The sequence below is a fragment of the Paroedura picta genome, chromosome 1 (assembly GCF_049243985.1).
Source record: "Paroedura picta isolate Pp20150507F chromosome 1, Ppicta_v3.0, whole genome shotgun sequence".
Taxonomy (NCBI): Eukaryota; Metazoa; Chordata; class Lepidosauria; order Squamata; family Gekkonidae; genus Paroedura; species Paroedura picta.
In genome coordinates, this window is record NC_135369.1 from 75656609 (window position 1) to 75680804 (window position 24196).

The window sequence follows — 24196 nt, forward strand, 5'->3', positions numbered from 1 at the left end:
AAAGCCCGTTGTCTCCAAGAATACAACGGGGGCTAGAGCTTGGCAGTGGGAAGAAAGAAGAAAGACATATGGCTTGGCTGTGTCTAACCCCTGGCCAAACCAGTATTTTAAGTGAAAAGGGGCTTTTCTGTGGCCTCCCTGTCAGCCAACTCTTTGACAGAAGGGGAAAGTCCCCCCCTCAAAAGGAAGGCCCTCAGGCTCCCCTGCGTTGCTCTTGGAAAGGCCTCCCTCCCCTCAGTCAGGGCCTGTCAGAGGCTCCTTCGCAGCAGGCCTGAAATGGGGGGGGGAGGGAGGGGGAGCACTCTGCAGCCTCCTGCCAGCTCTGTCAGGGTTCTGAGTCAATTTGCAGTTGGACATGACAGTTAGGACAGCCTTGGGGCAAAAAGGGCTGGCGCAGCCTCTGTTCTCATCCCCCTTGGCAGCCCCGCTGACCTTCTCTCCCTTTGGTGGTCAGGAGCAGACTGGCAGCCAGACTGGGCTGGGTGAATGGAATTCTGGTCTGTCCTGGTGAGGGGCCAATTGGAGGGCGCTTCGCATGCCTCCCCATTGGCTGCTTGGCCCTGGATGGACACTCCTCCATGTGCAGCCAGTGGGATTGCCAACCTCCAGGTGGAGGCTTAATGAACCTTAGAAATTACAACTGATCTCCAGGCATCTGTTCCCCTGGAGAAAACAGCAGCTTTGGAGGGTGACTGGCTGTTGTCTCTCCATAGCGGTAGGAAGGAGCACAGCGGGTGGGCTGCCTGGGCTGGCACTGTGCCTGCGTCAGTTGGCCTCCCCTGCTTCTCAGCATGCAAGAAGCCTCAGAGCGAGGTAGCCCAGTCACAGGGCTGAACTATCTGAGCTGGTGATGCAACTATAGTGCCACAGAGCAGAGCCAGCTGGCCTTCCTCCACTCACTGGTGGGCAAGGGGCTTCAGAACACAGCTAGCACTATGCCCACAGCACCACAGAGCACAGCCAGACAGCCACCACTCCCTGGTAGGCAAGAGGCTTCAGAGCGCCCAGCCATCGAGCTGGGCAGTCTGGGCTAACACCGTGGAGCGCAGCCGGTTTGCTCTCCTCCTCCCTGGCTTACCTTCTGCTAGCTCTTCCTCCTCCCAAGTGCCTGGAAGCAGCACAGAGGAAGAGGAGGAGGATGGGGTCAGGAAGACCTGCTATTGGCCCTCAGTGGGGGATGCCTGCTTCCTATAGGGTGCATGTCCCCCACTGAGGGCCAATTGGAGCAGGTGCACTGTCTGCATGCAAACCGGATATTATCATGGCAAAAGATAGCATATATCCCTTTCCCCAGAGTAACTCTGAACATGTGCTCTGTCCCCACTACTGTTGAACCTTAGTCAGCCTTGATACAAAGCAGTACATAGGATTACAAGTGATCCAGATCTCTTAGTGGTTGAATGTTTAAAAAAAATTATGCTTCTCTAGGTTAAAAGTTCCCTTTTGTTCTGCTTCTACAGGAGAAGGGACAATTAGAACCTTTCTGTATGCTACATTTTCCACTAGCAAGGTTATCATTCAATAGTGATATGTCTCATTTCCCTCACCTCATTCAACTGCATATGTTGATTCAGTCTCATACATAGAACTCCTGCATCTCCACAAACGTAATATAATCATCATGGGGAAGTTGTGTTTTTTAAAAAATAGTTTTATATTATACTAGCCTGCAAGCCCGTTGCATTCGGGGATGCAATGGCGCTAGTGGGACTGAGGGGGGGGAGACGTCAGGCAGCCCTGCCACCTCGAAGAGGGCCCGCGCCTCTCACTGCGAGCTCCTAGAGCTTTGCCGAAGGTCGTGGCAGGGCTTGATGGGGTGGGTGGAGGTGGTGGGCAGTGGGCTCTCCTTGACCGCCCACCTGCAGAGGGTCAGCACCCCTCAGCGCCAGCCCCCAGAGCCCCAGCAAGGGCTGTGGAGGCAGTGGTGGGGCTTCAGGGGGTTGGGGAGAGGTGGCAACCAACACCATCTCCCTCCCAGACATCCCCAAGAGGACTTCCCCCCCAGGCCACCCACCTCCTCCCGCAGTGGCAGGCAGGGGCGCACTGGCGTCTATTGAGCCAGAGTGCCCACGCTTTGTTAATGGGGGTGGGCACAACCTGTCCAAGTCTTGATTGGGGTATGGATCGAAAGTGAAGTCCAGACAGGTCCGGAGAAGCGCCATCTATTCCGGTCTTTCCCTTTTATTTATGGAGCGACAGCGGTTAATGATTAAAGCCCAAAATTAAAACTATCCCTATTTCTAAAGAAACTGCTCCCTTCCCTGGAACATGGGGCAGGTGGTACAGGAAACAATGCTCAGAAGAGCTACGTGTGGCTCCTGAACCACTGAGTATCAGGTTTAATGGCACATTACAAACCTAGCAATGCCTAGCCCTTATGTAGCAAGCTAGCTTTCCATTCACTTTTCACATTTGGTTGCGGAATCATCCATGGAGCTAGCTGTTGCTTTGAAGGTTGCACTGCTGCTGCCTGCAGTACTGAAAAGACAAGCTGCTTTTGAGTTTTAAAATTTACTCTGCAGAGGCTTGCATCCAGAAGTTTGTTTACTGTAGGCCTTTTTATTGCACATTCTTTGCATATGTAAAAGTTAAAATATAAGGGTATAAGAAGATGATTTTTCAGGAATATTTCAGCAGTAATTCTATAAGCAATACATCTAGGACTTATCATTGCTGCTTTTAACATACTCATGTTTCCTTAAGATGAGTGCACCATACCTGAGATTCAGTTCAGTGTTTTTTTTCTTCTGGAAATTTTGTTAAATCGATTGTTAAATCTAAATGTGAATGTTTTGTTTTGAATGTTATTTTTATAGCCTCTCTCATGGCCATATTTCAGTTTTGGCATTTGCTCACTTCTGTACCACCTCAAATCTATCAGTGAATTGCACTCAATTACAGTTAAAAGGGAAATTGAAAATGAAGTGGGGGAAAGCATTATTCAGTAGGATATCTCTTTTCTAATTAACAGCAGGCCCTATTAGGGCTAAAATATATTCAACTAAATATATCTGATTTGCTGTCATTGATTGGCAAACAGAACCTGCATGAGGCAGGATGTCCATCCTGCCATACATCCAATCACAGGCACCCACAACTGCCTATCAAAAAAGGGAGTTGTGGTCATGAATTAGTATACAAACCTAATGCATTTTCTTAAAACACTATTAAAAGAAATGGTGAGTTGGGCTGAGTTGTAGCCACTAGGCCTCTCCTTGCACAACTGCCTACATTAGAATTTGATGGGTACAGGCTTAAGTTCATGTTCAGAGAATTCTAACTGGCACAAGAAGTCCCACACAAAGGTTTTGCATTACAGAATGAAGGATCTGACCTATATACATTAGGCCCTCTTTGAATGACACACTTAAACTGGTCAGTTTGGTTTGTAAGTGACACATTTATTTTTAAAGCATACGTGCATTTGGCATGTTGTGAGCTTGCCACCTCAGAAATCTATCTCAAAAACTCTATGACAATGAAAATACCTGTCATTCAGAACATTTAGGTTATCTCATGGTGGATAAGACTTTTGGTATCTTCTAACTAGGGTGCTGTGATTTGGTGAGAGAAGTCACACATCCCAATGAAAATTTAATTCTTGACACCACACAAAGTTTATCAGCATTACAACTATCAACACTCATGGCAAGTACAGATACCCAGCATAGTGTCAGCAACTAGGTGTGAACTGATGCACATACAGGTGCTGTGGGTACACAGATATGGCTTATTATATGGCCACTGATTGTGTCCTCCTGAAACTGGGCTCCATGAGAAAAAGCAGCAGCAGACTGGAACATCCTACAACTTATTATTTTGAGTTCTACAGGCCCTCTCTTAGATTCCTGGTATTCTAGTGGCCAACAACTTACAAGTTGCTGTTTACACTTTACACCTGTCCACTTCTAACACTGGACAAAGATGATCTGCTCTAGTTATTTATTTACTACTTAGGTTATTCGTGTTACTAAAAACAGCAGAAAAGCACTGAATTCTTTATTATAGCACAATCCAAAATGATGACATAGGCAACACTTAAATGAATGCAAGAATGTAAATATATGATCTATTTCAGTCTTTAAACATAAGAAACATTGCTTTCCTGAAACCATTTACTCCATGTGAAAATGTGCCAGTCAAAAATAGAACTAACACTATGCATTTTGTGATAGAACTATACAATACTCTACTGCTACACATTTACAAAAGAACAAAAAACAACAACCAGTTGTTACTGAAAAGGAATCTCCTGGAGAAAAGGTATAAAAGTCACCATTCACTATATTTAGCATCAGCAGTTAACTATTTTTCAAAGGTTCCCTCCAGTAATATATTTCACAAACATTATATCTGGACTATGTACAAAACACAGATGGCTGCTTAAAACACAAAATCCCCAGCATAATATAGTAAGGGGGATAAATCTGTGTTTTAGAATCTATTATAAACAAAAAGGTCTATTCCTTTTTTTTAACTATGGGTTCTCAAAGACAGCTGTGTTTTTAACACTATGGAAGATGCTAGAATTAATTACTGTGAACTATTTTTGTATACTGCTTTCTTGAAGTGAAATATTCAAAACTCGATGACCTTCTGCTGCTGCCTTCTTATGCATGCAGTTCTTTTCAAGTATGCATTATGCTGATGCCTATATTTTATTCTGAGAAGTTAAACAAACCCTTGGGGGAAAACAGCTCATTTTCCCCCGTGCATATCAAGGCTTGCCTGATCTTTAACTACCATACGAAAATCTTTGTAAATGTAACCCAGCCTTGAAGGCAAGTAAGAGGCGAGTAACTACACCAACATCTGAAAATCCTACAAGTCTGAACTTAAGGCCTTGACTGATACAATGTCAGAAAGGACAGCATGAGAAAATTGTTAAGAGGATAGCCCAGCACCTGTTTTTCTCCACCCGAGTTTCCAAACGTTTGACGGAAGCCATTCTGAATGACATTTGAGATTCCTTCCATGCTGAAGCGCTATAGGGAGCAAGAACGTGGCAGGAAAGAAGGGGGGGGGGGGGAGACAGAAAAATTTACAGGCTATTAGTTAGGATTTTTGAGGATGCAAGCGAGGTAAATGACAGAGACAAGCTGTTAGAGTGAATAAATGTGATTGCAGCTTAAGAATAGAATATTTTTGTTCCTTAGCAAAAAGCAATTTGTAGATCTTAGGGTAATAGAATATGTTCATGAACTCTGGGCTACTATCAAGGTATTCTGTGCAGAAATCACACCAACATACAAAATGTTGTAATGCCAACTTTTTAAATGCAGACAACCATAAATACGGCAAACACACATACTTGAACCCGGTTTAAATGTTTCTACCTGTGGAACATAATTTTCCCATACGGACCTGAGCTGTCCCCCTCCTTCCAGGGGCCCTTTTTCCTGCAGGACTTTGTAGGGCCTTTCAGGCTGCACAGGAAGGGAGAAGTGCAGAAACTGTATTCAGACAGAAATCCTTGCACCAGTAGAAATGTTATACTGGATCCAACCCATAATTTGAACATCAAAGTATTTGGGGGCATGCTGCTGTATGGCCTTTTGCTTTCTTACATACTGTCACCTCAGGGTAGAATTATATAAAGGAAGACTGCTATGAAACAATATCTAATGTAACTTAGGTAGCATCCAGATGTGAAATGATGTTCATTCTCCTGCTCCTTTTTCACAACACTGGATGCAGAATGTGGTGAAGATGTACATAATGTCATATCAGGACATGAGATTAGTTGTACTAGGCTTTTTTTTAATGGAGATTGGGAGACTATTTTCATTAGCAACTCTGTAATCCCTGTAACTTGTAGCTCTTTTCTTCAGGGCATGACTTGCAAGGCCCTATAAAAGTTTGAAAATAAATAAATACATTTCCAAATCTTTGGTCTTTATAGACCCTAATCCATTGATTAGTCCCATTCTGTTGTAGGCTTCTGAAAATCTCAACAACATGCTCAACCTAGCATGTGGTATATTCTCCCAGCAAACTCTAACTTACCAGTCTTAACATTACTGCTCTATTAGTCTGTGTTATATCACAATAACAAATTCTTTTCTCTTGGGGCCAAACTAGACATTACGACAGCCCCAAGTACAAACTGCAACCACTGTGATTTTAGGTTTTGTGCCTTTTCAAGTGCCCAAACCACCAAAAGGTTGTGTGTATGTGTGTGTGTGTGTGTGGGGGGAGATCACTTGTTCTTGATATGCTGTAGGTCTGATCAGGATTGAGCCCTTGTGTCATTTTAAAAGGGCCAGATTCTTCTCTAAAATTGTATTGGTAGCCACTGGTTAGATTCATGGCCGCCCTAAGCATCTAGTTTAGCTATTAGTCACTGAGCTGTAGAAGACAGTCTAACTAAACATGTAGAAATGATATTTATCATTAAAAAGAAAGTCTAGCATCTAGGGCTTGTATCATGTTACTTCTCTCCTTTCTGTTAAAAATCCTCACTAGGCAGGTAGAACCTCGGGCCTGTGATCGGCTAGCCACAGCTGGGTGCGGCAATGGGCTACAGAGAAGGCCATTCAGTCTGAGACTAGTCTGAGAGAGGTATGATACTTAGCTGATAAACTCCTCTGAGGAGAAAGTATAGTGAGAGAACAGAGTTTTCTTTTGAGAACTATTCCACACAGTGAATGGACAACTATAAATGACATTGAGAATGTGTGTAGTCAGGTGATAACTCCCAAATTAGGCCAAAGTGGAAGATGAATTCTTCTAAGGAAGAGATGGAGGAATTCTGCTTAGATAGAAAGGGAAAATCAGGGGTGTATTTCCTAACATATGTGTGCAGGGGAGAACCAGCTCCTGTTATCTCGAAGGGCAATGGGATACTAGTTCATCCACGAAGGGATAAAGTTGTGACACAGACTAGGAGTGCCCATTTTCTAGGAGGCAAGGGGAGTTCAGGAGAATTCTACAATTAAAAGATCAAAGGAAAAACAAACATGTTTTGGGAATAAGCACAGTAAAGAAACTTCTCAGTTTAAGGAAATTTTACCATCTGAAGGAAAAGCCTAAGAACATCTGAAAAAAACTGTAACTAAGAATTAGAAGCTGTTAACTAACTGCTTTGTATAAAGAAAACTCATTCCTCAGTACTACCATTTCCCTTTTGTAAATAAAATCTTAAATTTAATTTACAAAAACCTGACAAAAGATTACTTTTTTTTAAAGGTGGCTTTATACCTTTTCAAAAGGTTCCAGGGCTGATTTTTGGCTATGGGCCACTCGAGGGCTATCCCCGATTCCCACCTTTCCCTGGGGAAACACCCATAGCCATTTAGGAGACCCCAGCAACCCACCTGGATGCCCACCGGGTGTAGCCACTGGCGCTCCATGGTGACACTGGCTCCTGCTTGAGCACTAGTGCAGTTCTGCCCCTGAGGCAGGGTTTGCCTGAGTCTGCAGTAGTCCAACAGCCCTCAGCCCTGGAAAGGCTGCAGCCAAGGCAGGCACCAAGCTCAAAGATGCTGCACCCAGGTAAGTTGCGGTCTGTGAAGGGGGTGGGGGGAATAGCTCACCCCCATATAAGAGGGGCATGGGAAATATGGGGGAGGCCAATGGAGAAGCAAGGAAAGAACCAGACAGCCATGAAAGGAGAACAGAGAATTCAGGAGAAAGGAGGGGGGCTGTGCGAGGATAAAAGACAGCATGGACGGACAGATAGACAGAGTGGTGGCAGCGAGTGAGGAATACACAGAGAAAGATGGACTGATAGCACCACTAGCAAGAGAGATACTAGGAGAGAACAAGGAGAGAGAGAAGGGGGCACCTAGATTCAGCAAGGAAACAGGAGGAAGGAGATGGAAGAGACTCATGGGTGGCTCTGATCTAACCAACAGCAGCACTCACTGAGTCCCCTGAACCCAATGATAAGAAGGAAGACTATGAAGGAGATCCCCTCCATCCATACAATGGCAATTGGCAGGGGATCCCACCTGAGATACTAACAGACAGCCCCACCAGCCTAGGTCCTACAGGGTGGTTGTGGAGGTATCATAGCTGAATAAATAAAAAAGATCCAAATGTGGCAGTGTTGGACAGTGTGGTTATTTATTAACATGTGTTCTATGTAAATGTTCCAAAATGTTTTATGTAAACCGCCAAGAGCCGTAGGGAAGGGTGGTATGAATAAATAAACAAACAAACAAACAAACAAGGAATAACCATTATGGGACATTAACTGTGTCAATAACAGATACCTGAGAAATTAGTAAACCACTTGATAAATAGCCATGGCAGATTTTTTTGGTTGAGAATAGTATCTGAATACTTCTCTATAGAGCTGTCTGACCTTTAAAAAGGTAGCCACTGCTTTATGGCACACCGCTTCTCTTTCCTCCTAAAGAGCTGTTCACGGAACAATCTCCTAGCCAGTGCAAGTATTTATAAATGCTATTTACGTATGCATTATTAAAAGCTCTCTTTTAATAGTAACATTATATATAACTGCTTCATGGAGATCTTTAGTTAAATTACTGCTTCCAGGGCATTTTATTTTTTCCCCCAAGTGTACAACCAAGACTTGACCAGTGCTGCTTTTAGAAAATATCAACATTTATCGTACAAAGGCAACAGATAAATGCAATTTATATATATTTAATATAAGAAGATAAAAATGGTTTAAACATTTCTACAACTTGCACTTTAAATAGCCCTTTCTCTTTTAATATGAATTTTAAAAGCTTTTCTTTTTGCAAACTTATTGATTTGGATTTATTTTTGAGGATGCCACCAAAATAATTTTTAAGCAGAGGATTTGTGGTTAGATTGCCCTTCTCACACCAATCCATTTGACACAGGACTTACTACTGGAGAATATGAAATGGATCAGAACCATTCCTGCTCAGAAGTCATCAATATGCACAGCAATCAACATTATTATGAACATCCTGCATCATTAGGCATTGCAGCCCTAGATGCTTCTTTGGGGACAGGAGAAGGATGGAAACAGTAACCAAATCCTAAGCCATCCATTAAATGCAGATGACATAATTCATACCAAGGCTTGTGTGCACCAGTGTTTAAATTTAATTATCTGAACCCATAATTAATGTGGCTAGCTGTTACATTTTAATAGCTTGTCACATATGGTCCACTCTATTTTAAACTGAGTTGTATCATTATCAGATTAAAGACAATAAACAAAGATTATAATTTAAAAAAATAATGGCATCTGTGCAAAGGATGAGAGGGCCTGATGGCAAATTTACTTTTTGATCAGATGAATATATCATAACCCTTTTAAATTGTCCTTCAACATGCTTTTACGTGGCCATTTTCAATTATTTATTTAGTATGCAGTATAATTTTGCTTTGTAATAAATTCTATTAAATCAAGTCCCCTAGTACCTTAACAACTAAAAAGATTTCCAGAGTATAAATTCTTGAGAGTCAAAGCTCCCATCATGACTCAAAAGCCTGGAAATCTTGTTGGTCTTTAAGGTACTACTGGACTCAAGTCATGCTCTTCTACTTCAGGCCAGCACCATTATCCACTTGAAAGAATCCATTGCGAGTGGAATTCTTGCTGGGTTTTAAGATCCCTATCCCTAAGATCCCTAAAAGTTTCTATAAAATTTTAAGGTGGAGGGAGAGAACACAATTTCACTAGAATCTGTAACAGGACCATTCATTCACACAATTCTCAAGCATTGAAGTCCTATGTAATTCTGGAAAATGTTTTAGTATCTAGGTGCTGTTGTTATCCTAGAAAGCCTGTAGAAGTTTTTGCAAGTGAATGACACACTAGCAAATCCTGGAGTCTAGTAACTGCTGTGCAGGGAGAGGAGTCAGATGTCTCAGAAAAGGCAGGCAGAAAACATAGGAGTTGACGAAAGGAAAGGTAATGAAATAGGTCAGGACTTGAGAATGTACATAAGAAAGGGAGAAGGAAGAAACCATGACTGGCAAGAGCACAAAGTTGAAGTGATTAAACAATAAGGTGATAGAAAACCACACACAGGGCCTAATGAAAAGATGACCTGTTAGCTTATGGAAAGAAAGACACAGACCATCAGAGGAAGTTGATTATTATGGGCCTGAGACACATATCCTTTGATGAGTTGCTTTGAAGAGTACATTTTTTCCAGGTTCTGCTTCTCCTGTGATTGCAACACTATTACAGAATACCCGTAATAATGTATTCATTCCAGGTACATTCCTCCAGTCAAGCACGAGATCCTGGCATAGTGCGGTATGGATTAGGCTTTAATCCCCCAGGCTCCCATTCAGTGCCAACTTTGCCTTTGGAGTAACGCAGCAATCTAGTTCAAGCAATCTAGACCTCCATGTAGCTCATAGTCTAACTACTGTGGTGATTTTAACCCGACAGTCTTGAGGAACATTGACTTTTTAATGCCATCAAAAATACTCTACCCCCTGAAAAGGCACATCATACACAACACTTCCAAAAATGGTAGGCAATACCAATGTATAAAACAGATAATACCTCAATATTAAATCTGTCTAAAAACTATGGGCACGTGCACTGTAATAGAAACAAATAGCCAAAAAATCAAAAGAGATGGCTTGGCTGGAAGCGGCAGGCTATAAATCTAAATCTAAATATAATAGAATGGTAAACTGTGACATTTCAGCTCTGGACCAAATATCACAACATGCAATACAACAGCCAAACCACTCAAATTCCCCATTCCATTAAAATGGCAGGAGATACGAACATAAACACTAAGAAGAAAGTGAACTTCTAACCTCTTCGTCAGTCGGTTTAAAAATACTCCATTGGGAGAAAGAAGTAAGATATGGGTTGGGAAATCTGATCTTTCCTCTTGCAAGCTTTGCTCAGTCAATCTTCTCCCCTCACATCATGAGAGGAAGGAAGGAAGGATGGGGCAATTCATGTGAGTAGGGCTTTCTAGGGACTGATCTTCAGCAGATACCCCACTCATGTACTACTTTCCCCAAGTGATTACAACAACGTGGGAGATTTTGAAGCAATTATTATATGTTTATCCAAAACATCTGTCAGTTAATTACAGAAAATTTAGTTAATCATATGGTCTATAATCAACTGTTTGAATAAATTTGCATATAAGTAAGATTTGAAGAAAAAGCATGTTGTCTTTTCCTAGATGATGCATATGCTGGAATGAGCATCACCCTCAAGGAGGCATTCCTTCCCACGAGAGAGAAAAAAAATGGCAAATGCCTCTAGCATATGCTACCCATGCTGTATTATAAGTATTTGCACTGTGAAGTCTAACTACTTAATAATTTGTAATAACTTTTATATTACAAGCCTATCTACACCTGCTGTTATTTTCTCATATCAGGGAAGTTATTGCAACTCTTCTTCATACAGAATAAGGTTCTCAGGTCTAAAAAGCATGCATATTGAAAAAATATATTTTAAAGATGTTCCCTAATTGATGATTGCTTTCTCACTAAGAAAAATGCTTTAAAACAATTAATCCAACCAATTAATGGGGTAAATGTTGCATAAATAGAATCCACTGAACTATCTGCATTGCCTATTACTTTCCAACACTTCAACAGTAAGTGTATATAGATGACTTCAGTGTTGATGAGAAAGCACCTCAATAACACCAGAAGTGAGTTTTGTGCTGCCTGGTTGGGGACGTGAGCTCCTGGCTCTGTCGTGTTATAATTATATTGTAATGTTTCCCTTCAAAGTCACTAAACATCTTTGAATTCCACAGCCATATCATCATACTTGATTTTCTGTTACCCAATACAGGTGAAAGATTATGTATGATCTCATTGGAAAAGAGTAAGTGATGTGATTATTAATAGAGACAACATCTGTTCTAAAAATACATGGACTGTGACATCTTTAAAATTCCACAACTGCTCATCAGAAGCTTTGGGGAAAGATCTCTAGCGCATTTATTATAAGAAATCTAAACAATTCTCAAGTGTCTGATTATGGGGAATCTAAGCAATTCTCTTTTACCATTTGTGTTGATGTTTCCTTAGTGTTATTCAGGTTTATTAATACTACCTTGATGGATAAGGTATAAAGTTATCATCTAGAGACAAGATGTGAAAGAAATTTCTAGAGACAGAAGATTTCTTACTGTTCCAGGCATATGACCTCTCTCTTGCTTGCCATTCTGTGGACTGCCATTTTTCAGCTTTTTCTTCTTCTTTGCCATTTCTTTTTGTTCTCGTTGTTTGTTTTGTACTTCGATAAGGACAGATATGAAGCTATTCTTAACTTCCTTCTCAAATTCCAGCTCATCTCGTAGTGCCAACTGCTGTACTAGTTCTTCAGAATAGTCCTTTATAGCAGTCTCTATCTCTTCTAACAGGTCATGCAACTCAGTCACGGATAGCTTTCTTACTCCTGTTTTTAAAGAAGAAAGAACTTTGTAAAATAATGTTCATCAAGAATAAATTGATCAGAATTTTAGTGCTCTTGTTCCTAGATCCAGACATGCCTGTAGTGCTCGCAAGCTAATGAAATGCATAAGCTCTCATTGGTTCAATGAAGAAAACAGCACACTTTACTTTGGACAACAACGGAGAACCCCCCCCCCCCCCGAGAGAGAGAGAGGCAAGAAACTATAGTGCAATGAGTAATACTCCCTTTTTTCATGGCTCAAAAAAAGTACAACAGTCAGTCTCTTCATACCCTGACTATATCAATCTCGCTTAAACGTATTAATTTTGGTAGCAGAGTAAGTGGTGGTGGTGGTGGGGAGTTTCCCCATCCTTTTCAACACTGATAATTGCCAAAGACATTTGTAAATCCTTTTCTTGATACCCTCACTAGTCATTGCAAACAGAATAGCTAAGTAATCATCATTTTATAGATCCATATTTCATTAATATTATGGAATTACAATCTCCAAGTTTCTTTTCCAGTAGAAGAACACTTTTTGCTTAAAAAACCTTTCTTCAATACTTTTATATCTGGTAACAGAAAGACTGGATCCTCACTATGCAGGCCACAGCCTTTGAAGAGGACTGATGATACCACTGTGGGCATAAAGATCTCTTCAAAAACAAATAATACACTTCCAGCTCATGGCCAAGGATTTCAAAACCAGGGAGGGGTTTCTAGCAAATTGTCCCAGGAAAATATTTCATTATGAAAGATTACAGAGGACTGGACCAGGCTGAAATTAATACAAAAGAATTTTCAGCTTAATATCCAGAAGACGTTCCTGACACTTAGAGCGGTTTCTCAGTGGAACAGACTTCCTTGGGAGGTGGGAGATTCTCCTTGTGGTCCTTTCTTGCATGCCCAGGGAAATGCTGATCAACACTTTGGGGTCAGAAGGCGAATTTCCTCCAGACCAGACTGACCAGGGATTCTGGGGAGGGGGGGCATCATCTGAACATGGAATTGCGGTCACAGTGGGTGGTCAGGTACTTGAGAATTTCCTGCATTCTACAGGGGGTTGAACTAGATGACCCTGAAGGTGCCTTCGAACTCTATGATTTTGATTCTATGATTCTATTCGATGAGGATGGCGTTACTGCACATGTTCAGTACTGTTTTTTTTTTTTAAGGGTAAGGGAGGTGAGGTGGGAGCCAGGAATGCAGACTTTCCTGTAAGTGTAAAATGCAAGCTGTGAAAGGACTCCTGGATGGCACTAGAGGAAACGACAAATGTAGAATGCCAGGTGCAAAATCAGGGTCAGCATCCAGAAATTAATGCGGTGAGAACGCACCATTAAATAACAACTGAGTAAACAGGTTCTTTGTCATGTGCCTGTTGGCTGTAACAGAAGACTATAAAACTTTTGATATCACCTTGGCAGTAACAGCAAGGCAAAAAGCAAGCCCTCACTAGATGTATTTGGGAAGATACCAGCCACAGCAGTGAGCTGAGCACCAACTAGGTGCAATGAAGGTTTCTGTATATAAATTATGTTAAACTCATCACTCTGCCCCAAATATACAGCATATTTTGTTACTCAGATGTATAGGAAGAAAGAAAAAATAGATTCCTTTACCTTCTTTATAATTGTGATTAGTACTGGACCTCTTAAGCATCTGAATCTCTTGGGAGAGTAAGGACAGATGGTCAGACTGTGTTGGTGTTTTCTCATCATCTGGATCTGGAGATTCCTGCATCATTTCTTCTATTTCTTCAATCACCTTTTAAAATACATGTACAAAGTTATGCACTGGTTTGGGTTGTTACTCACAGGTCTCAAAGTGGCCTGAGATAAATGTATTTGAGGGAATGAGATAGGGCCCTGGCTTTCTTATCCTCCCCTTCTTGAGAAGTATGACCTGTAGTGGTATGAGGCTGCTCCATAACTGAATGCATCACGGAAAAAATAACTTTAATATTGTCTCTCATGGTTTCAGGAAGGAATCATAATTAGAAACAGATGATATTGCCTTATCTGGTTTTATCCTAAAAAGCTTGTTATTCTGTCCTGAGCATAACTCAGACTTTTTAAAGCTACAACAAAACTGTAATCCAGGTGGTTGTTTGGTTGTTGTTCGATTGCTTAACACTTAAAAAAAAAGGTTGTTTCCCCACTAAGTTCTCTTTTTTTTTTAATGGCATTCTCACAGGTCTTCAATTTACCATTAGATACACCTATCTTTGCCAAAGCGATCTGCACTGATAGCTTTATCTAAAAGATAATTAATACATTATTCTCCTGATTTGTTTGTTAGGGTAGGCAATGAATTTTCCTCTTATGACAATCCCCTCCCCTTGCTGCTTCTAGCATCGCATACCTTCAGATACAGTAAGACATGCCATAATCACACCATAATTTTGTCCATCCAGACTTCAAAATATTTCTGTAGCATGTTCATTTTAACAGGGGCTTTATCTCATTGTGCGTACCAAACAGAAAAATAACATTCAAATTTGATACTGATGCTGCTAGGCCAGGAATTGGGAACTACCAAAGGCAGGCTACAAAAATAAAGGTTATTTTCATGATTATTGCTGTTGTTGTATTTAGCCAACTCTTCCCTGTTGAGTAACTGCATATAAAGCAATATTTGCTTAATTCATTCGCTGACATCTGTGTTTTTAAATAAGTAAAAATACCAAAACACACTCATGGAGCCTATATTTTGTCCATTAATTTTAATGAACCTTTATTTGCATTCCATAGGGAAAACTGGATCTGCTAAATGTGCAAGGGGAATTTTAAACCATACTATCATATAATGTTAATTAAGATGGAATTTCCAGCTGCGAGTCATCTATGAGTCTCCTGCTACCTGTTATGGAGATGGATCGTGGCGAATGCTCTTTACCCTGCCATTGTTGAAACTGCAACCTCAGTCTTTTCCACCCTCAAGCGGAATTGTCAGAGGTTGAAAAAAAAAGCACTCTACCATCATAAAACACAAGACGACCAGAGAAACATCATAAGCATACAGTGCACACACTTTCATCTTTGTTAATTTTAACAAAGAAAAGAAAGGCTAATTAAGGTATCTGAAAACAACAGAAAAGACAGCTTCTCTCAGGGGCCCTGTTGCAGTGATACTCAGGTATTCCTTGCATTAATATAGTTGATTCTTGTTGTCATTATTTTAAAAAAGCAATTAACAAGAATCCTAGAATTATATGGATGGTCTCAAGGGATAGTCAGAAAGCTCATTATACTGCAGTCTTAATGAAACTATCCCTGTTTGAATCCAGTCAGGGCTGGATGGGATACCCCCTGGGTATCATACATAGTATTGTGGAGATCTAGGTGCACCATTCCAGCACTAAGTACAGGTTTGGTAAAGCAAATCAATTTGTATGGTATATGTGCAGCAATTCAGCTATCTAACTGAGGGGGGGGGTATCCCTTCAGATCTTACTTACTGCAATCAGATCTAGCAAACAGAAGCAGATTCAAACAGGCATATAGTTCCACAAAACAGCAGTATATCCCTAGCCTTTCAGTTTCAAGCCACTGTGCTAGAAACTGTACATTAATTCACTTCTATATAATAATAAATTTTATTTTTTACCCTGCCCTTCCCTGGTCAGTTCAGGGTGGCTGACAACAAAATTGAAAAAATCATATAACTTAGCGATGATGATGATAGCCCTTCAGTCATGTCCAACTCTTGGCAATCCTATGGCTCAGCTGTCTCCATGTCTTTCAATCTTGCACTGCTTTTTAGTTGTTTAACACTCTGGCAAGTGTCCTTTTTGATTGTGCCTAACAATCAGGTTCTTTGTCGGGCTGGTTTCATTTTACCACTGACCAGTCCTAGGCATAACTGCTTTCTTCATCAAGTAGGATCGCATGATATGGCCAAAGTGAGTGAGCCAGAGTTTTATGATTTTGCTTTCCAGTGATACATCAGGCTTCATGCACTCTAGTATTTTCCAGTCTAGGACTTTTGCTGTCCATGGAATCCACAGAAACATTCTCCAGTACCATTTTATCATTTTAACATTAAAAATTGCCTCCTCCTGAAAATTTGTATCTTACTGAGGGTTATCCAAAGCTTGGAGGGATATTTCATTGGCAGATGGGTTCTCACTCAGGGAGTCCAGCATCTTAAGATGTTAAGCTCTGTCTTGCAGGTCCTTTGGAACGGGTTAAGATCCTTGAGAGCCCTGATCTATTCAGTTAGAGTGTTCCATGAGCCCTGGCTAAGACCAGTTTTATCTTTTGGGGGCTAGAGACCCTGAGCAGAGTTTGGTTGCTCAATCTTAATATGTTTTTTTGGGGGGGTGGAGTGGGGAGTATAGGGAAAGAGACAGTCCTGTAGATATAGGGATCCTAGACCATTTAGAGCTTTAAAAGTAAGAATCAGAACCTTGAACCTGATTCTGTCTCCAATCTGGAAGCAATGCAGCTCGGAGAGCACAGGAAATAAGCTGCTGCATTCTGGGCCAGCTGGAGTTCCTGGAGCAGCTTCAAGGGCAGCCCTGCATAGAGCGAGTTATAGAAGTCTAGTCTGGAGGAGATCATTGCATGGATCACAGCATCAATTGGTAAAGCGCAAGTTGTCATGGCTGAGCAAGATGTAAAATGCCTGGTGAGCAACATTTGCAATCTGGGCTTCCATAGTCAAGGGAGGCATCCAGAATCACACCCAGGTTCCTGAGTTTAAGGTGTTAAATGGGCATCAACAAACTCAACATGCCAACTCAGCCAGAGGATCACCATCTAAGCTGGATTTAACTTCAGCTGACTTCGCTTGAGCTAGTTCACCAAAGCCTGCAGAAAATCAGGGGGTGTCAATGGATGGCTATCCAGCAACAGAAATAGCTGGGTGCCATCAGCGTATTGATTGCAACTCAGCCCAAAACTCCAGACCAGCTGAGCGAAGAGGCACATGTGGATGTTAAATAACATCAGAGCGAGAACAGCTCCCTTTTATCATATTGGTTTTACTGTCATGTCCAACCTGTTTTGACCGAAGGCTAATAAAAATGTAAGGCAAGCTTTAGAAAGAAAAGAAAACATTTTGGTGACACAGAAATATCACAAGTGGAACAGCAGTATTTGGTTCCATGCAGAGATGCCAGTTTGTCTCCACATGTATTTATCATTATTTCTTCCATCAGGGCAATGAAAGTATTAATGACATAACAATACCTCAACATGTTTACCTGCTCAGCTGTAAAAATTGGTTCTTCATTGATGCAGGAAACAATGATAGAATGCATATCCAGCTGTTCTCTCAGCTCTTCATCGTCTGATAAATCAAGGTTCAAATTGTCATTAACCTACACATAGAAGACAAAAAGGAAGGTAAAATTGAGCATAACTATTATGAGATACAAAGACAGGCAAACGATATAGGAGCTAATAAATCATAACACAATGAATATGAAGTTTAGGAATGTTTCAATAAATAAATTAAATAATGGATACAGGTGCGTAGCCATGTTGGTCTAAATAACAGAACTAAGTTCAAGCCCAGTAACACCTTTAAGAATAACAAAACTTGATTCAAGCTTTCATATGCATGCACACTCCTTCAGATACACTGAAGAGAAGTTACCAGTCCATAGGTAGAAGGCAAGTGGCAAATTAGCATATGGCATAATAAATGTGTTTAACAGATGCAAGGACCAAATGGAAATAAAAAGCTTATGGTCATCATATGTTTGGGTTTAATTCTGGGGGGATACAGCATGTTAAAATCTGAGATTGATAGGCAGATGTATCTTTCTTAATTGTGGAATGCTGAGAGTAATTAACTGAGACTCTCTTATTATGCTCCATCCATCTCCTCTCAAGTGTGGAGGCAACAGTACAGCACCCTCTCTTCTGAGGTGGTGCAACTTGTTTTATATTGTATCTCTTCTGTCTCCAGACAAGCGAAATACATCCCAGGCTAGGGGTATGAATTTGGATCTGAACAAGGTCGTTAATTATAGGATTTTTTCAGAGATCATAGATTCATGGATCACCATAAGTCAGTAATGACTTATAACACGAGCTCATGGTAGACTTTAGGCACCTAGCTACTTGTTTTGCCCTTCCACTGTGCCATGAGACTGATTAAATATTAATTGATTAACAGAATTGGTAGATGAGGTAAGTAAGGCTGAGAGCTTTGAGAGAACTGTGATTGGCCCAAGGTCACCCAGCTGGGTGTATGTGGAAGAGTGGGGAATCAAGCCCACTTCTCCAGAATAGAGACCACCACTCTTAACCGCTATACTAAGCTGGTTCTCTAGAATAGCAGATTCACAGCTTGGGGGGAGGGGGGTGGCACTGGACACAGGCCTCCTACTGGATAAGCAGGGCCAGCAGTGGCCAGGAGTCCTTTTCACCAGCTTCTGCTAGTCAGCCAATGTAGTGAACATCCTGGTAAAATCTGGTTAGCAATGTGCTGTACATAGCACTGCCCTTGAAGAAAGTCTGGAATTGGTACTGTTACTGCCCTTTATAAAGTCCTACAGAGCTTGGTACCAGCCTACTGCCCACTGGCAAATGATTCTATTGGGATCTCCTATTGTCACATGGAGCCTCTTGTGGCGCAGAGTGGTAAGGCAGCGATATGCTGTCTGGAGCTGTCTGCCCATGAGGTTGGGAGTTCGATCCCAGCAGCCGGCTCAAGGTTGACTCAGCCTTCCATCCTTCCGAGGTCGGTAAAATGAGTACCCAGCTTGCTGGGGGGTAAACGGTAATGACTGGGGAAGGCACTGGCAAACCACCCCGTATTGAGTCTGCCATGAAAACGCTAGAGGGCGTCACCCCAAGGGTCAGACATGACTCGGTGCTTGCACAGGGGATACCTTTACCTTTACTATTGTCACATGAGCAGACCCAAACATTACAGTCATCTTCAGAGACCCAGCTTTGCGTGTACCCATCAAGAAGCTAAACAGGTAGCAATGTAAGAAAGGGCCTTCTTGGTTGTGGTGCCAGAACTGTGGAATTTCTTCCCCAGTATGATTTGTTTCTCTCTCTTTATCATTATTTTTTTGCAAATAGATTAAGGTTTTTTGATGCTCCTTTCTATTATTATTTTAAATTGCTTTATATACACATTTAAAAACTTTAAAGAGCTGGGGGGAAGGCAGAATGTGGAGCTTATTATTTATTAATTATTTGTTCGACTTTTAGGCTGCTTTGCTTCTAAACAGTCTTGAGGCAGCTTACAACATTAGAAATCTCATACAATAAGACATATAATAGCATTAAAATGAATCAATTTAATACTCACCCCATCACTTTTTCCAAAGAGCCTGGAATCGCACAAGTTGGAACTCAGATTTCCTGTCCTATCTCAGATGACAGGAGTAAGGCCCAGGCAGTGGGGCCCATTCTGATGAAAAAGAGTGTTGCCCTTGTCCTCAACCAAATGCCCAATGGAAGAGTGCAATTTCAGAACTTTGACAGTAAGGGCCCAGTTCTCTGCTGGCAGCTCATTCCACCAGGTTGGAGCCAGAGCTGAAAAGGACCTGGCTGTGGACAAGGCCAAGTGCACTTCTCTGGGGCCAGGGACTACCAACACGTTGGAATTTGCTGAGCAGAGCTCTTCAGGGGGCGCACTCAGAGACATAGGTCCCAGACTGCATAAGGCCTTGAAGGTTAAAATCAACACCTAAACCTGATCCAGAACTTGACTGGCAATCAGTGCGGCTGCTAAAGTAGAAGAAGAGTTACTTCTTATATGCTGCTTTTCTCTATCCGAAGGAGGCTCAAAGCGGCTTAGAGTCGCGTTCCCTTTCCTCTCCACACAACAGACACCCTGTGGGGTGGGTGAGGCTGAGAGAGCCCTGATATCACTGCCCGGTCAGAGCAGTTTTATCAGTGCTGTGGTGAGCTGGCTGGATGTGGGGGAGTGCAGAATCAAACCCAGGGTCCTTGTAAGGACCCAGACTGCTAAACCAGTTGTAATTTCCGGATCAGGGTTAAAGGAAGGCCCACGTAGAGCAAGTTACAATAATCTAGTCTGGAAATGGGTAGGTAGGGTGCTAGTAACTTTGCCTGGTGTAGAGGGAAAAAGCCTGTTGAGCTACTCTCGTGACTTGAACCTCCATAGCAAGGGAGGCATCAAGAATCACTCCCAGATTCCTGACAATATGTACATCTTGAACCTGCATCAAGACAGGGGAGTAACACTTCCTCCTCTGATCCTTAACTGAGCCATCCCAAACCATGGCGGCTATCAAAGAGCATCCAGACAGACACTTCACCTTCAGCTGCCCTGCATTTAACCCATTACTTTGGAGAAAATAAGGTTTATATTTGTAAAGATTTGGCATGTCTCTCCGCTTTACCGAGTGGCTTCCTTCTGTCTATGCAGGGAAAAATTCCTGCATGGATGCCATCTCTAATGTAGAAGACTCTTGCTGGATCCATGCAAGAAAAGATGTAAAAAAATAGATCTTACTATAGGTCATATGTGCATAAAATTTACTAATCTGAAATGGAAACTGCATAAGATCTTATAGTGTGTAGCACTGTGATCATACAGTTAAGCAGTGAAAACACAGAATTTCAAAAACTTAGCAGCAATTCTTAAGAATGCAGGAGCACATTAAGGAGGAAAACTCATTACTTAAAATAACAGAAAAACATTAAAATGTTAACATTTCATTCTATTCCATAGTTTCAGTCAGAAAAACCCACACAGAGTTTTGAAGCTCAGTACTTACTCCCTTTTCAGAAAGATTCAGGGTTGGCAGGTGCAATGATCTGGTATGGGAAGACTTCCAGTCCACTGGCATTACGTTACCATAATTATCAGTCAGAGCATTCCAAATTCTAAGGGGGAAAAAATTAAGAATCTAAATTTTAGCTTTAAAACCAAAAATTGATGTTGTCTTCAAGAAACTTCCCAAACCCTTTTGTGAACTTTCCCTTCAGTGCCTTCAGTGCAATACAAAATCATTGATTTAAATTAAGAATTTAGGAAGTAGAATAGTTCACTTGCTTTTTTTAAATATCAGGAAATGAAATCATAAAAATGCTTCCCAATTGCATGACTGTCAAATTATGATTTCATTATAACTTGAAATACTATTATACAGGGTTTAAAAAAACCCTTTAAATAAACTTAAGCTGGTGGATCCTTAAGTAACTCCTTAAAGTGTCATACATAAGAATCTCTCTAAACCCTAATGGCTACAATTTCAGCTTTAAGTGCATACAAGAAGCTTCATGGATAAATGCACACTGTCAACTTGGATAAAATCTGTCTCCGAAAATTCACTTATTCCCATTTAACTTGTTGCTTTTATGCTCTGAAGTGTGCCTATGAATGTAGATCTCCCTTGTTAGACTGAATTAGTACCAGTAGCCTCAGTCAGTTTCTTGTGCTAAGCAGTGAACAAAGTACAATACTAAATAAAATGCTAAATAAAACCCCCACAAAAAATCTTGACTCACAGAATTTATGAAGAGGCTTAATGACCATCATAATCTATTTTTACCCCACTATTCTAAGGAGCTCAGAGCAGCATGCATCATATTCCTTCTCTAATTTTACCCTAACTCCATGGGGAGGGCTGCCCAGAGAAAGGGGACATGTGATTAGCTTCAAGTCACCTACTGAACTTAACGGCACAGTGAGGATTTGAACTTGAGTCTCCTCATTCCATGTCAGACACACTAACTAGTATACCACACCAGCTCTCGGCAGCACATGGACAACATTAGTTTAGGAGCATCATTGTGAAAGGGTTTCCAAAGATCATTACTTATGAATCTCAAGTTATGTCTGTATGGAAGCTTCTACTACCTTTGGACTAGCATTACAAGGTGGTATGTCAAGTGCATCCTGCTTCTATATGGAACATAGCCCTGCATAAACCCTGAAAGAAGATTGCACATACATGCACTCATTCATCCTTATACAGCTTTTAACATTCCTGCTTCCCTGTACTCATTATGATAAGCAAAGGTAGTCTGATACCAGAATCTTGCTCACTGTTCATCTGTGATGTAAATTCATGAAGGTCTTTGTATTTTGTCAATGAAGGACTAAGCATGCTGGATGTTATGACCTAGCAGAGCACATTAAAAATCCAGAATTAAAAGCTTGAGAGGATTCAAAATTATCTAACCACATACTGGAAATATTACACAAATAATAATATACCAGATGTAAAATTTATTACAATTACAACAGTAAGAACAGAGTTGCTTAGCAACTAAAGCAATACAAGTCTTTAGAAGCAATGCTTAAGGCAGGTCAAATTACTACTCAAACTAAAATAAGGGAAGGAACATGAATGAGTGGCTTTCTTAACAAAATTTGAGTCTAGCAGCACCTAAATTTTCCAGGGAATAAGCTTTTGTGAATTAAAGCTCACTTTGTCAGACATCTCACAAAAGCTTATACCCTGTTGGTTCCTAAGGATTTAAATACACAGCTGAAGGGGGTGGCAGGTTACATTGGATGAGCGATAGGATTGTGAGTGTCCTGCATAGTGCAGGGGGTTGGACTAGATGGTCCCTTCCAACTCTATGATTCTATGATGTATGGTTACTCTCTGGGTTTTTTGAGACAAGAGTTGTTCAGAGGTGGTTTGCTATAGCCTGCCCCTGCTTCGCAACCCTGGCCTTCCTTGATGGTCTTCCTCACAATTCTTAAGAAGGACAACGGTTGTGCTATTAAATTTTCTACATCTAGTGGGACTCTGAAGCTTTGTTATGGGATTCAGAAATGTCCTTGTGCATCAAAGATAAAACGAAGACCAAGTTCCTGCCAAGGGGTCCAGTTGCCAGCTCCATTCCATTCGAGGGCACGGTCTCAACAAAACGGCAACCAAGAATGCAGGAAACTCTCTTGCCTGACGGCAGGTGTACCCTGCCCTGAAGAGTTTAAAGTTCAGACTAGGGACAGCCACTACGAGAATCCGGGTAAAGGTGCCTCCGACAGGCTTCTGGCCGCGGGCGGCGAAAGGGAGGGCTGCGCACAGCTGGCATCTGGATGCTGGAGGCTGCAACCGCATCCCATTCATCCCCATCTCCCCACGAGCAGGGGGCTGGGGGGGGGGCATACACATCGGCGCGCCGAAACGCCCTTCAGAAGCTCAGCGTAGCATCCCCCCGCCCGCCCGCCCGCCCGGCGAAGGAGAAGGGCTCACTCGTCCTCCTGCAAGGCGCTCTGCTCGCCCAGGGGCCGCGGCGGGAGAGGGGCTTCTCCGCCCTCACAAAGCCGAGGAGCAGGCTGGAAGCAAAGCGGAAGCTTGGCGCTCAGGTCGCCGCCGTCTCCATCGACCCAAGCGGCCCCCTCTCCATCCGGCGTCGCCGAGGCCTCCGGACGCTCGACCTCCGTAGCGGGCGGCTGGAAACCGGAGAAGTCCTGCCAGTCCGCGGCTGGCTCCCGCTGCGAGGCCGCCGTTGCAGCCGCCATGGCTGACGGCGAGAGGCAGGCAGAGGGCGACCGGGCCCCGCCTGCGCGTGCTCGCCTGCCTTTTCGTTCCGGCGCTTCGCCGCGCGCTCCCGGCTGCCGGGGCGGAAGGCAAGAGGGTGGGGCGGCCAGGCCAGGCCAGGCGGGGCGGCGGCCCGAAGCCCAGTGCTGGCTCGGCTGTTTTAGCCGATGCCTTCCACGGTGTCCCAGGGGCGGCGTGAGCCATCCTCTTTCTCTCCTGGGAAGCTGGTTTAAAGGCCTCTTCGTCCCTCGAAGTAACTTGTGACCACGCTGGGCAAGCTCGGCCGTAATAAGCAGGGTAACGTCCGAAATGGAGGAATAGAAAGCAGCAGCTAAAAAAACTGCAAAACACTTAAAAACAAAAACAAAATACTACTCACGGTTGTCATGCACTGCCCGTAAAAGCTCTGAGAATTG

At 42.2% G+C, this 24196-nt stretch overlaps 1 protein-coding gene across 3 annotated transcripts in view; it reads right to left on the bottom strand.

Annotated features, from left to right (window-relative positions):
* The window catches only part of FEZ2 (fasciculation and elongation protein zeta 2), a 35769-nt gene extending 11881 nt beyond the window's left edge, over positions 1-23888 (bottom strand). The window contains exons 1-6 of one of the 3 annotated variants that reach the window (XM_077343944.1): positions 23493-23879; positions 21057-21165; positions 17550-17666; positions 13963-14107; positions 12075-12343; positions 4905-4985 (exon numbers count right to left, since the gene is read on the bottom strand). In XM_077343944.1, coding sequence (XP_077200059.1) covers positions 4905-4985; positions 12075-12343; positions 13963-14107; positions 17550-17666; positions 21057-21165; positions 23493-23761 — 990 coding nt within the window. In that variant the 5' untranslated portion in view covers positions 23762-23879. Of the gene's footprint in view, positions 1-4904; positions 4986-12074; positions 12344-13962; positions 14108-17549; positions 17667-21056; positions 21166-23492 lie in introns of all 3 variants that reach the window. The other 2 variants (XM_077343953.1, XM_077343962.1) reach the window with 2 other exon arrangements.
* Positions 23889-24196: the final 308 nt, after the last annotated feature.